At 46.1% G+C, this 14,656-nt stretch overlaps 1 protein-coding gene across 1 annotated transcript in view; it reads right to left on the bottom strand.

Annotated features, from left to right (window-relative positions):
• SMG5 (SMG5 nonsense mediated mRNA decay factor) overlaps window positions 1-13,587 on the bottom strand; it is a 32,215-nt gene extending 18,628 nt beyond the window's left edge. The window contains exons 1-7 of the mRNA XM_083417152.1: window positions 13,246-13,587; window positions 8,379-8,477; window positions 7,105-7,228; window positions 5,340-5,496; window positions 2,968-3,057; window positions 2,307-2,396; window positions 864-942 (exon numbers count right to left, since the gene is read on the bottom strand). Of these exons, the coding sequence (XP_083273278.1) occupies window positions 864-942; window positions 2,307-2,396; window positions 2,968-3,057; window positions 5,340-5,496; window positions 7,105-7,228; window positions 8,379-8,477; window positions 13,246-13,331 (725 nt within the window). The 5' untranslated portion in view covers window positions 13,332-13,587. The remainder of the gene's footprint in view (window positions 1-863; window positions 943-2,306; window positions 2,397-2,967; window positions 3,058-5,339; window positions 5,497-7,104; window positions 7,229-8,378; window positions 8,478-13,245) is intronic.
• Between the last annotated feature and the right edge of the window lie 1,069 nt (window positions 13,588-14,656).

Below are 14,656 nucleotides of genomic sequence, written 5' to 3'. Positions count from 1 at the left end.
TCTCAGGCCAGTCACTCACTCTCAGCCTAACCTACCTCATAGCGTTTTGAGGATAAATTGGTGGTGGGTGGGTGGGAGAACGCCACTTTGAGCTGATTGAACAAAATGTAGGCTATAAATGTAATAAACAAACAAACAAACAATAGAATGCCTTGCCTCTCCACTGAAGCTCCTATGCATGCCACAGGGTTCAGAGTATGAATGAGGTCTTCCCACCTTTTCAGGAATGGGGTAAGAAACAGCTTGAGAGGGGAAGGGGAAAAGCCACCAGAAACAGCTATAATTTTGCTTTTAAAATGTCTAGGAGGAAAGGGACAGTATGCTTCTGAGCAGGCCTACAAGCTCCAACATTTGTGGCGTGGAAAGACTCGATCAACAAGCCCATTTCCAAAACAAAAAACGAACCCCATTTGTACAATATTGGAACCAACTTAGATCTGGAGAGGTGACAGCACTAGACATACTAGCAATGATGGAATCTTCTGAATTGGCAGGCCTCTTTGGGGAGACTTACTCATCTCTCACTTGAAGTTTACAATGTATTTTAAAAATAATTAAAGCAGAAATTCTGTGGAATTTGGTGCCTAAAACCAACTTGCAAGCTACACAGCACCCCACTCACAAGTTCCTGGGATTGATTTATTTTTAGCTGCTTTTCAAGGACTGACAGCCCAAGGGCACAGGCTGCACGCGCACTTGTAACAGAGCAACCAGCATCCAGGCAGTCAGGTTAGGCAGCTATGGGAACCACATTCCAGCTATGCATAGAGCAAGAAAGTCAACAGGCAATACACTGCACAGTGAAAAGTCCTCTCTGCCCCAAAGCAACAGGTGGGCTCGCTCTCCTTGGGAGGCATACTCACCAGCGCAGGTAGCAGTAGGTGGCTTCCACGTTGTAGTAGTTGCTCCCCGCCAGTGTCCCCAGCTGGTTAAAAGGCATACCTGTCCCAAAAAGGCAGAAGTGAGTCAGCTCCACGTGTGCTTGTCCAAATCTCCCAACAACAACAAGAAACCCTGGAGTCTAGAATCCCACCTAGGATCTGCGGCTGTACCTGACCAAGTCATATTCAGAACAGTCCCAGTGAAATCAGTGGGCATGATCACCTTAACCCACTGATTTCAATGGGTTTACTCATACACTCGTGGGGTGTTTGTTTTTGTTTGTTACTATGGTATGCAATTTTCTATTTTTATATTGTAAACTGCCCTGTGATCCTCAGATGAAGGGTGGCATAGAAATTTCATACATACATACATACAACCCATGGCCTTTTTGCAAGTACTAAGAGGTAAGAGACTGCATAAGAGTTTGTGTTAGAACCCATAAAGGACCAGAGGAGATGGGCTCCTTCCAGACAGGCATATCCAGTCATTTCCACCATTTGAGCAGCTAGAAGGTAGAACTTAAGAGGAACCCAGAAGGGACAGGGAGTGGGAGCTTGATAATTCATCCTGCAAAGCCTGAATCCCTCAGCCCTCTTCCCGTTATGGCCAGGCTGTGTCTAAAGCCCTGGAAGCAGCCGAAACAGCTTTCAAAACATCTGTGCAGCCTGGTCCTACAGCTGTCATCAAGATTTTACAGGCCAGATCCACACAGGCTGAGCTTCCACAGACCCAAGAACATTGTTTGAACTGTGGAACTGTTTTTTATTGGACACAGGAAGCTGCTTTGTGGAAACAGTTCTTCAAAAAGTGAGGGACACATTTTTAAATACATAAAAATTGGCTGATAGACTGGCAATGTTGGCTCTGCCAATTAAGTGACTTCTTGTTGTGCTGGCTGAGAGACAGAGGCACAGGGTTCTCCACCGCCTTCCTGTCCAGAGTAACCAGGAAGAGAAAATAGCTGCAACAGTGGGAAAGGTTACTGCCAGCACCACCACGGCCCTCTGAATCCAGGAAGAGAAGTCATGAAGGCACATGGTGATGCTGTCGTTCTCCCACATCCATGGTTGGCAGAGATGCTTCCACAAAACATGTAGGAAAAGTCCTGAAGCTGTTGAGAACTGGGGATTTCTCTCAGCAGACAACACACAGGAAGGACAGTGTGCATGTACATGATACACCCACTTTGCTTTGGGCTTGGGAGATTACCATCACAGGCCTGATTTAGCTCTGATGTGTCAAAGAATCCCTTGCTCCATTGCCTCCAACAAGAGCCCAAAGCAGGGCAGTAGTTTACAAATACTGACCAGCTTAATCGTGAGCAGGCTGGCAAACATTCCAATAGGCTAGTAATTTGAAAACAAAATTGCCTGGTAGACAAATCTGGGAGAAGGATCATAAGACATGGACCAAACACTTACCAATTTGTGGTGCAACAGAAAGGGCTTGATAGTAAAATCTCTCGGCCAGCAATTCTGTGTCCACACCTGCTAATTCGTTCTGATACCGAGCTGATGAGGAAGAAGCACACACAAGAGACTTATGGATTGCAGTAAGAAAAGGTGGAGAATTGCAGCACAATGCTACAAAACCATCTGGGAGGCCTTACGGGCAAGTGAAATAGTGAGGCTTTATTCAATAAATGAAACAAATTCACATCTCTGGGCAGTTGGAAAGTTTAAATAACTTTTCACAATCCTCTTGAAGTTACCAAAGTCCAATGCAATATCTAAAAACACAACATAAATGCCTCCAACTCTAGAGTACTAGGATAACTCTAGTTCCCAATCCCCAGAACTTGGAGGGGGAGGGGAGAAATCATGGAAGAGTCTTAAGCTCAGGTTAAGGGAAAAACCCCAAAAGGAGGAAGCCCAACAAGCATAGAATATCATTAACACATCCTTGTCATCTACACAGAGTTCACATAGGAAATTATTAAAGGGTCTTTTGATGAGACAGTCCGAAGCCATTTAGGGCTTTGCTAGTCGGTAATGAATGGAGTCTGCTTCCCCTCTGCAATGTAAGAAAACTGTGGATTCACTGGGCCAGAGCAGCAGCCCAATTTCCACTGTTAGCACTCACCTAAATCCCCCAGGTAAACCAGACACCGGTGGCAGGCCATCTGTGCCCATTCCATCTCCTTCTCTGATGCAGATACAGGCTTCTTGCAGCCTATGGAAGACACAAGGAATATGGTAACCTGGGATGAGCACTGCTCAAGAACAAGGCAGCTGGGGCTCTAAGCCGATGCTGGAGAGTCTGCCCACACCAGAACCACCACGCTTGCCTTTGCTCATATGGCTAGGCTTGTTCCACAAATAGACCACACAAACTGCAGATTGTGATCTCCTGAAAGCCTCTGCTTTTATTTTTGGAAAAGTAAAAAGCTTGAACAGCCTCAGGGGGGCAGAGATGACCTCATGTGGTCAAGGGGGTGGGGTTTCAGTCCTATCCTGGCCACCACCCGGCTCCAATAGCTATGACAGCAAAACAGCCTTCAGCAACCTGCTGTGCACCAGATGTCTTAGTTCCACTGGCTGGAGCCAGCTGAGTTTGTAATCCAGAACATCTGGGCGACACCAGGTTGGCAAAGGCTGGAGAACAACATGCAATACAAAAAGGTCCCCTTAATTTCTGTACTAGAGTACTGTAAGAAATGTTTGGAACAAAAACGACATCCATACATACTCTGGACATACATTAAGCCCCATAACTATGGATTTTAGTTCTGCCCCCACCACAATAGCAACCCAGGTAAGATTTCAAAGTGCAATTAATGTGTCAAAAGCTACACAATCTTAAATGTGGATTAGAAGGCATTCTGAGGGCTTAAGTTCTGCAGCAGTATTAATGGGATTCTCACAGCGATGGTTGCCAAGGACACGAGTCTCTCAGTGCATCATTCTGGAAGGCAGCCATCAAGAAAGCGATGGACTCCCACCAGTCAAGAACTGAGCATGTCCAAGTGAACAAAAAAGCCGTTTCTAGCCATCTCACAGCGGTCAAAGGACTCATCTGGCCATCAGATCCCACTCCTCCCCCAAACGCCTCTGCAAAACAAGATCCTTCACAAACTATCTGGAAAATTCTATGTTATGTCATTTACTGAGAACTCAGCAGCTTATAATGCAATCAAGATTAATTACACCAAGAGCAAAGCTGTAAAAACCAACCCAGGTGCCATTTTGTAAAACCCCATTTAACAGATGGATAAGACTCATATGTGTTTAAACGAAAGAAGTGAATTATGTGAGCCCTATTAGAAATGCAAAACTCACAATTTTATACAAAACAACACCTTACCTCATATTTTTCACATTCTTAGATTTAAGCATAACACTGACAACACCTTAAAATAAAATATCTGTATCTGGACAGTTTTCAGTATGGACTCCCTCTTTTCAAGGAGTCAGTCATTTGACTGCCAATCATCTACAAATTTCTGAATTCTGATTGTCTTGCCCAAATGTGTTAAAATGCTGCAACAGTCCAGTCAAGTAAGACCATCGTAAGTGCTCCTGAAAAATACCAACATGGCCAGGATAATCAAACCACCTTGGATATGGGGAGGGGCAAAGATTAGCAGCAGAACACATGCTTGGCATGCATAAGGTTCTAAGTTCAGTGGCTCCCAGCTTCCATATGACTATGACGTATGTGTATGTTACGGAGTGGAGGGCATCCCAGAGGTGGTTCCTGCCACACTAAAAGGCCTCCACCCTTGCTCTTCAAAGCTGGGTGCTCTCATCATTTTCATAAGGTTTGTGCAAAGTTTGCAGTGGGAGGGACATCTCAGATACTGAGCTTTTCCATTACGTAAGTAAATGGGTAAGTGCAGATGATTAGAGTAACCATTGCATTGAATAAAATGTTCTTAAAATAGAGAGCCTGTGTGGAGTAGTGGTTAGAGTGCTGGACTAAGACCTGGAAGGGAAGGGCTCGAATCCCTAGTTGGCCATCAAGCTCATTGCCATCATTTAAACATAACGTGTGCCTGCTCAAACTGCAGCCGAGGTATTTCACGGCTCCCCACAACCACCCCCACTTGCTCTTCTCAGAGCTCTTTATTTTCAGACTGGACTTGGACTGCATGCTCCTTCAAACAAAGAACTGCAACCCCTGTAAAGTAGGACACTTGGCCATCCTAGGAGCCATATGGTTCAAGTGGTTGCAACCATCCCCACTCTGGTGAGATGTAGTGTATGCCCATTTAAACTATAGCTTTGGCTTTTAAATTTGCCTCCATTACCAGGGTTCAATTCCCCACTAGGCATTGCTCACGGGGTGACCCTGGGCCACTCACTGCCTCTTGGCCTAACCCACCTCACAGGGTTGTTGTGGGTATTCAATGAGATGGAAAAAAACCCATGGATGTTACCTTGGGGTGAAAGGTAGGGGTACAAATGCAATAAATGAATGGTAAATAAAACATATGTCAGCATCTGGGTACTGACCTATCAGAGGATCCGTAACATGTGTCCAGTCAATACAGCCCTGCAGCTCTAACTGATAATGAGACTGGATATAGAGAAGAAGGTGTTGGTAAAAGCCGATGCCAGCAATAAGGTGAGTCCGGTAGGCACACTCTAGGGTGCTGCGACTGTGAATGTGCTGTGGGGTGGGGAGCAAAAAGAAGAGGGGAGGGGAAAATAAAGTTAGAACACATCCCCAGTTGCTTCATCATCACCTTCTTCCCCCTCCCTGTTCTCAAAAGGTAGACAAAGCCATAGCTAAGTTCGGCAGAAAACTCTTATTTTTCTGGCCACTCTATGCCACCCCTCTTCTGTAGAACTTGCAATGTGTAGGCTGCCACTGGCATTTTGCTACTTGTTGTCTCCCTACCAGGGATGAGCTGTGCCAGCCTGAGGGCCACTTTGCTGGTGAAAAGTCCATTTACGGCTTTTACGCTTTGGAAAGAAAGGACAACTCCGCTATTCTCCAATGGTGGGCTTGTGAACAGCTGCACCCTCCCTTAAGTCAATGGAAGGGGATCTGGGGCAGTCGTTGCTGCTGTTCTCTCCCCTCAGCTGATAATAAGGAGCAATCGCCAACTCAAAAGTTAGCCTTCCTCTGCATGCTGCAGACAAAAGGAGTTTTGCATGCAAGTACACCGTCCGTTGCCTCCTTAATTAGGCTTCCATGTCCGTAGCCATATCTATGCACTATTCACTCCACAAACCTGAAGCAAGGAAGGAAAAAGTCAGGAGGACCAGGGGTCATGTGGGGTGCTGCTCTGTGTAATCTGCAGCCAAGGCTGCAGGCAGCTTAAGAACCACCACTGTGGCCCCACAAGAGAAGTAGCTCATCCGCTTTATGTTGCTGCCTTTACATGTTAGAACAACAAGATCAAGGATGAGATCTGAGTCATGGGATGAGGCATTTGTAGAAATAAAATACTGGGGGAAACCTTTTTAAAAGAAACCCATTGAAATAGCAATGTTGAGCATATTCAGTGGAGAAAACCAAGGGTTGAGTACAAACATTTAATTGTTTACTTATTAATGGCAGCAGGAATATTGGTAGCTAGAAACTGGAAAGAAGCAAAGGGTTCAAATCCGTGGTTCCCAAAATGGGCGACACTGCCCCCAGGGCTGATGACCTAGGGGGAGCACTAAGATGCAAGGGGGCAGCATGGGGCCACTGGAAGTGTAAATGACTATCAGTCTTTGAAAAGCTGGTATCACTGAATGAAGTTCATCCATTTTGGTGAATTAATTAAGCTACATAGTTTTAATTGGATTTTGAATAAATGTGCATTTAATCATTGCGGTTTTGAATATTATTGTGTTATTATCTCCCTGAATGGGTTGTGCAAACTGCTACTCTGAATGCTTTTTATATGACAGGGGGCATTGGGGGTGAGTTTATTTATTCAAGAGGGAGGGGGGCCAAAAGTTTCAGAACCAGTGGTTTAAATGCAAAAATAAAGGGGGAAACAAAATTTGGGACATAACACTTTCTGAAAAACTGACACAAAAACATCATGTGGCCAGAAAGCAAACAAAAATCCCACCAACTTTTATGATGGACTGGTGGCCATACAGTTGTGTTAACATTTTCCTTCATACTGATATTAGCAACTTTCAGTCTCTCTCCACTTCAGTCTATTACTGTTTACATCTGCACTATGCTTCCAGGCTGGGGAAAGCAGGAGTACATTATTATTTTTTATTTTCAATTTTAAAATGCTTTTTTCAAAAAGGTTCAGAGACAGCTTGCCTTTTTGTTTGTTTTAATGAGCTGAATGACTTCATAGTAAACTTTCCTCCACAGCAGCTCTTCTGCTTTCCTCCCATAATCCACTGGGTGCAAGAACATCAGCTTCACACATAGTTCACGTAACCTACGGCAGGAAATTGGAGAGTGGGCAAAAGAGAGGGGGGTTAGCCTTCAACTTAGCAAAAACAGCCACTTAAGCTATGATCCCTTCCCAGAAGACCCAAAAGATGTGCAGTCTGAAGCCACTCATCTTCCACTGCATCCTGCAATCTGGGTCAATGGCACAATACAGCTTAACAAAATACAACTTAACACAAAATGTCAGGTCAGGGCAGCCAGAGGCCAGATGAACCCTTTACTTTTTACAATACCTGGCATCCCATATGAGACATGGCAATCATTCGAGACAACCTCCCCAACCCATAGAAACATCTGGAGGGACTTACTGAACTAGAAACTTTAATATGCAGTATAAACTTGTTTTAAGCAGCAGTTCCAACTTTAAGCTGCTCTTATGGCATTTCCCTCAAGAAATGACAAACTAAGTAGTATTGCTGTAGTTTATTTTATTTTAAATTATGTTTTTTTATAAGTGAAAAAGCAATAAAATACTTTTTATACTTAAAAAAAGAAGCCCCACATAGTTGAGGCAACTAAATAGCCAAGGAAAAAGCAGGACATGGTGGCAGTCAGTCTAGCTTCCAGACTGCCTGGTCACTGTCTCCAGGCAAGATAGCTTTTTAAAACTGGGAGAGCTGGAGCACAGTCTGTTTGGAAGCTTCTTCTGTGCGAGTTCCGCTGAACTCCCAAATGCACAAGGCCCTTGTACACATACACACACCCCATTGTTTTTTCAGGCTACTGCTGTGTCACATAATTAACAAAGGGATGTGCAGGTGAATAGGCTAGGTAAACTTTATTATGGGGTAAATTTTCTGCAAGGGTGTTCCCAAACAACATTATGTGTAAAGCAACAGCTCTGACCACAAGTCTGAAATCTGCTGCAGAACAAAGCAATATCCTGCACTGAATAATCCACTGGCCTGATAAAAGGCAGGCGTATATACCATATCATTAATATTAAGCTTTCACAGGTATTTTTTTTATTCCGTTTATATCCGGTCTCTTCCATGACATTGAAGGCAGTGTGCACAAGTCCATGCAAAGCGTCCCTCCCATACCTGCTTAGTTCCAGTAAGGGTAGATCTTGTGCCTTCAAGACCATGCCCCTAAGTGAACTACAAAACTTTAAAAAAAAGACTCAGCTTGCTTACTTGTTTCTCAGGCTGATGTTCTCTGGTTTAAAAACTTCTTGATAAGCTGCCTTGTTTCCAAGAATGAGATCCAGTCTATGAACGGCTTCTACCACAGCTCTACAAGAGACACAAAAGAACAGCAAGTATTAACATAAGGAAGACACAGCTTTGAGAGCTGCATTCGAATTCTGTATTGCCATGATCTTCCTCCTTTCCTTGGTTTCTTCAAGCTTGTTCACCCAATCAAGATACATGGGTGACAAAATAATACTGTACTGTGATAAAATAAAAGCATATTTAAAACATTTTAAAGCATCTGAAAACATTTAAACACACTAAAACAAGTTTAAAAACAGATGTAACCAAATCATGTGTCTGGACAAGCCTGTTGAAACAGAAACATTTTCAACAGGTGTCTAAAATAGTATTATGAGGGTGCCCGCTTAATGTCAATTGGCAGGGAGTTCCAGAGCACCAGTGCAGCCACACAAAAGGAACGACTCCTCACAAATGCAGAATGAACAGCATGTGGCACTTGCAAAAGTGCAAGTTCTGCAGATAAAATTCTGGGGTGCAATAGCCACACCACCTGGCTAGTTACCTTTGGTCACTGTGTTTACCTTTACTGCAAGCTTAAGCTAAGAGGCAAGCCTCCAATTTTAAGCAATGCGCAGCCAGTTCAGGTGCTTGCTCCTTTCTCCAAGCATCCCTCAGAATTCAGCTGCATGGAGGAAGTCAGGCCTGACCTAGCACGTCACTTGCTACTCCCTGGCCGTCAATCCACATCAGCAGCAGCTGAAAATGTACCTGACAAGGGGCTCTAGTCCACAAATGCTTGTAGCATAATAAGTCTGTCACGGTGTAACCAGACCGTTTTCAGACAAGAATCTAACAGAGCCACGCTTTCAGAGTCTATACCTGTTAGGAAGAAAGAATAGCCGCATTTGACAGGCTAGTCTCCACTGATGGAGAAAGTCCATAGCTCCGCCGGTGGCTGAATCCTGACTAGAAAGTACACTCTAGTTGTTCCCTCCTTTGCTCCCACAGAATGTTAGCTACCTCTCCATACTTCCAGATGAAGATATTGGAAGCAAAGCTCTTGAGGTGTATGTTTTTAGGTCCAATTTTTATAGTTGCAAGTTGTTGGGCTTTAATGTTAAAACCCACCCTTAGGTTGAAGGGCAGGCAATAAGCACACACACACACACACACACACTGGGTATGTTTGTGTGTGCAAAGAGTAGCCTATACACAACCTATTCCCATTAAGCAGCAACTCCCAAGCAGATACTACCCTCAAGTTCTGAACTTGCTGCCACTGCTCTGGGAGGAAAGTCCCACTCCAAGATTTAAAAGCTTGCACAGGTGCCAAATACCATATGGTTCTAAGGTTGTGATGTAAGGGTAGGTTCTATTCTCTGGTGAGAAGCCTTCCGGGGGCCACATGCCAGTACTGGGTGGTGCAGCCATGGCCAAAAATGGGCATGGACACAGGTAACGTGTCCACATTAATAGATCCACAGTACACATCCTTAAAAAATGAAGGGCATTCTGCAAGCAAGATTCCGCACAGGGAAAATTTGAGCTAGGGGACTGCACAATAGAAACAAAACACAGGCAAGGCTGGCTGGGGGACATGGAAGCTAGCTGTGACTTGGGCTCACTTGACAGTGAGAAAGACATGTACTGTACAGCACAACTTTGTGCAGAGTACCTAGAAGCAGGAAAGTTAGCTGGAGAAACCTGCAAGGAATACGAGAAGACTATTTGGGGCAGTAGTCAGCCATCTGGTGCTCAGCACCAGGCTTCAAACACACCCTTTCCCCTTACTCTCTAAGCAAACCTAAAGGCTTCACAGTTAAGAAGTACTGACCTTCCAACTACTAGATATTTTCAATATAACTGAAAGCAGTGCCACTTTGGGCTATTAAGAGGTTGGCCCTGGACCTTGCTGACGCATTTTGATACCTACTGCTGGGTTTGCTCATTGGCAGAAAGCAAGTCTAATGCCTCGGTCTATTAAAAGACCCGAAAATGGCAATGCATACCATGCTCCATGAACACAAGCCAATGGCAAGCATTCTGACTGTAGGGAAGAAGGCAGGGAAAGCTGTTTGCATCTCAAGCCTCAGCTGTACTTGGCCAAGGATTCAAACTCAACCACAGGCTCACCAAGTGACCTTAGAAAAACCACTTACATCATCAGTTTTCTTCCTTCACTCCACGCTGCCCTCCACAAAAAGACAGCTATGTGACCTATGATGTGGCAGGGAAATGCCTAAACCATAGAAAGCTAACCTTGAAAAAGGCTGTCTTACCCTCCAAGGGTCATGTGCCACTCTCTCATGAGTATTTTCAGAAATCATTCACACCTGCAGGCACACAGCACACATATCCTTGTCATAGTACCTAGTGACAAGGTTTAAACCTCTAATTTCATCCCAGCACTGCAACGGAGCTTCAGATCACCCCATCACCATCCTGGCTGTATGAAGAGCTTTAAATATTTCTTCCCAATCCAGCAATATTATGGGGAGGAAAATGAGTACTGGTGGGCCTAATCTGCTTCATGGGTTTGCCACTCTGTCTTAAACCAGATGTGGAAAACCCTTGGCCCTCCAGACATTGCTGAACTCAAAACTCTCAGCATTCCCAGTCTTTGGCCTAGGGCTGATGGAAGTTGTAGTTCAGCAACAATTGGAGGGTCTAAATCCAGGTTGCTGTCTAAGAAAATGTCAGGAAGGAGACAGAAGAATCTATGTGGAGCCACAGGGAAAGCAGATGAGGTGGGGACAGAAAGGAAAAGAATTATTTACTCTGCAGTGATATGTTATAAAGCAGAGGAACATGGCAACAAAGTGCATCCAGCATTCAACTTGCATGCAGTGGCCTGGGAATAGCCACTGAGAGTTGCCATAATCCATCTGTGAAGTAACCTGCCTCCATATAACGTTCTGAAAATTATGATGGAAGGAAATAGGCAGATGCAGCGGACAGGGCTTTGTTAAATACCACAGAAGAGAATCACTTAAGAGTGTCTTAAGAGTGCCTGCCTTTACTGCCCTGTCAAAAAAAGGGTCGGGATGAAGAAATTGTCAACTTCTTTACACTCTTGACTCTGGGTTTCCTGCCCCATCGTACTCTGCTTAAGTGGGAATGCAAGAAGAAACTGGCTGAGAGGGTCAGGGTGGATTTTAAAAAAGGGCAGGGCTGGACCTTTTAAAAAAATCAGAGCAAGGTGAAATAAAATAATTGCAAATGCCTCCTGTCACCCAGTGGAGAGGGGGAAAAATGATGGATCCATAAGTTTGCAAGAGTTTGCCAAATTTAAGGAAAGCTTCCTCCTTGCCAAGCTCCATCTAAGAGATAAAGCTATCTGTGGGATCAGGGCAGAAATGGGTGGCTGGGAGAGAACCAGGTACAAATCCCTGCTGCCATTGGGTGACCTTGGTCCAGCCTCTCTCTCACAGCATACCCCCCTTCACAAGTGAGGATAAGATGGGGATGAAGGGATCTGGGGCCATTTTCAGCTCAGGCTTCCTCACAGGGTTGCTCAGAAGATGGGGAGGGGACCTTGAGTCATTCAGTCACCCTGTTCCACCTCAGTACCATTCAGTCACCCTCTTTCATCCTCACTTAAGGATTGTTCAGGAAAAAATCTGAGAAGGAGGGGGAGCACCTTATGTCATTCAGTTGTCCTCTTTTGACCTCATGGGGAACAAAGAGAATAAAGGGTGTGTGAGAGGTTAGAAAGAACCTTGAACTATACCAAAGTGAGTTTTAACTATTTTAAATTTCTGAATTTGAAATTGCTGTAATCTGCCCCGGGACCTCCTGGTGAAAGGTGCACAATAACTTTAGTAGTAAGAATAATAACAATGACAACAACTTTTACCTAGCCTCCTGTTCAGGGCTGCTGCAATGCACATTCATCTCTCGGACTTCCAATATATATATTATAGCAATATTCTGCCTTATATACATTAAGATTAAACTGACTAGGTACCTATTCAAAAGAGGCGAAGAGGATTAAAGGTGGGGTGAGAAGGCACCTTGGCCTCTACAGCTCCCCCCACCTATACAATCCCTCTCAGGGTCACTAAAAATACAAAATGGGGTAGCCACCTCAGGTCAGTCAATTGTGCTCTTTCATAGGGTTGAAAAGGAAAATGCAAAGGAAGATAAAAGACAAGGGGTGGGTGGATGAGAAAGATCCTTGGATTTAAACAGGTGTAACCTGCCATGGGCCCTTAGGTGGGGAATTGATCCTAACCCTCCCTTATTCTCTCAGAAACCCCAAGGGGGGGGGGGCTAGAGGATGAAGAGACGGATGTGAGACAGATCCCCAGGTCATAATATTGGGCGTTAGTTGTTGTAACCCACCCTGGGTCCTAGGTGGCTGATAAATAATGGTGACCATCCTATCCTCCCTCCTCAGGGTCCGTGAGAACAGAAAACGGGGGAGGGAAAGGGGGCACCTTAGGCCACTCAGTTGTGCCCTTTCAACCTCACGAGAGGATAAAGGGGGGGGGAACAACCGTGTGTGCGTGTGTGTGTGTGAGAGAGAGAGAGAGAGAGAGCGCCTTGGGTCCCAGTATTGCTTTTTAATTCTTGTAACCCGCCCTGGGACCGGAGAAATCACTACCACCCTCGCCTAACCCCCCCCCCCCGCCGCCCCGGGGCTGGTTGTGGGGCGAGTTAGAAATATGAGCGGACTGGGGGGGGGGCATGCCCGCCACCGTGACCTCGGTAGACACACAGATATAGTTGGATAGATACATTATCATTTGACCAGGTATCTATACCCAGCGGGAGGGAGAGGGGAAGAGGCCCGGATCCGAGGCAGATAAACCGGGGGTGGGGTCTCCCTGCCTTTCTCCCTCACCGGTAGAGCCTCTTGGTGTGGAGAGCTTTGGCCTCGGGTTCCCCGCCGCCGCCGCCTCCTCCTCCGCTTCCGCTGCCTTGGCTCATGGCGCCCAGCCGGGCCTGCCCCGCGTGTGGCCGGCGGCTTCCGAAGGGCTCCCTCAGCAGCTCCACCTGCCGCTGCTGCTCCAGGCCCAGCCTTCCCCGCGGCGCCGCTCCAGCTGCTGCTCGTCCCGCCGCCCCTGCCTCAGGGGCCGCCGCCGCTGCTGCTCCTCCTCCGCCGCCTGCCTCTCGAGACTCCCCCGCTGCCGCCGAGCCTGCTGCTGCTGCTGCTGCCGCCGGCGGCCCCCTCGCCCGGCAGCCATCGCGCTCCGGCTCCTCCCCCGCCCCGCCGTGCGCGCGCTTCCTCCCTTTCCTTCCCTCCCTCCCTCCTTCCTTCCTTCCGCGATCGGGATCCCGGGGGCTGCCGCGGCGGCGGAGGAGGAGGAGGCTGCCCACCTCAGCCAAGTCGCGCGAGAACTCGCCCGCGCCTCTCGCGAGACCTGGCCGCGCGCCACCGCACCCCGACCGCCAGGGCCGCATAGATACATACATATACATACATAGATATAGAAAAGTAAAGAGCGAGCATTCAGTGGCCTGGTGGCAAGCGGTGGAGGGTTTGCTTTGCGCTTTGCTTTGCTTTGTGTCTGTCTTTTACACCTTTCCCCCTCATTCTGATATACATGGTTCTTCACACACACATACACACTCTCACTCTCTTCATCCTCACAACCCTGAGAGGTAGGGCAGGCTGAGCGGCAAGGCCCGGCCCAAGGTGAGCTTCATGGTTAATGAGTGGGGATTTCTGAACCCTTGTCTCTCCCAAGGTCTGAGCCTGACACTAACCACTGTCTGCACCACCACTGGCTCTCAATGCCGAAGGTTTGACCCCCACCGGCACCTCCAGCTAGGGTTGCAAGAGCCTGTAACTCTCATGTGCCACCTTACGCAAGATTTTTTCAGTGTTAATTTTGGCAGAAATGATCAGTGTTGCTAAAGAAGCTTTCGCTCGCTGTCCATAGGTAATGTTACTGAATTTTTTTGATGATACCAATATTGCCAAAAGAACTGGCCTTGTAAATTCCCTTGGCAGCTCAAATAATATTTGCAGCTCAGTGGCAAGCAAGCAGCCCAAAATCTAACTGTTGAACATTTGGCACCACTCACTCTGGAATGTAGCTATAATGAAGAAAATTATGCATAATTTTAGATTCGACAAGAACATCCATATGCTTTTATATAATTTGGCATTCCTTTACTATATATGCAATGGAGAAATCATTTTCAAGACAACGCTCATCACAAACCTGGCAAATCTTGAACTAGACTTGATAATCAGATTACACTAACTTTTTTTTTGTATGTGAAAACATTCTAACTTTTTCCCCCTA

Source organism: Podarcis tiliguerta (genome assembly GCF_965153285.1).
Source record: "Podarcis tiliguerta genome assembly, chromosome: 16".
NCBI lineage: Eukaryota > Metazoa > Chordata > Lepidosauria > Squamata > Lacertidae > Podarcis > Podarcis tiliguerta.
Note: the sequence above shows the minus strand (reverse complement) of the source record. Positions and strands in the feature narration are given on the sequence as shown.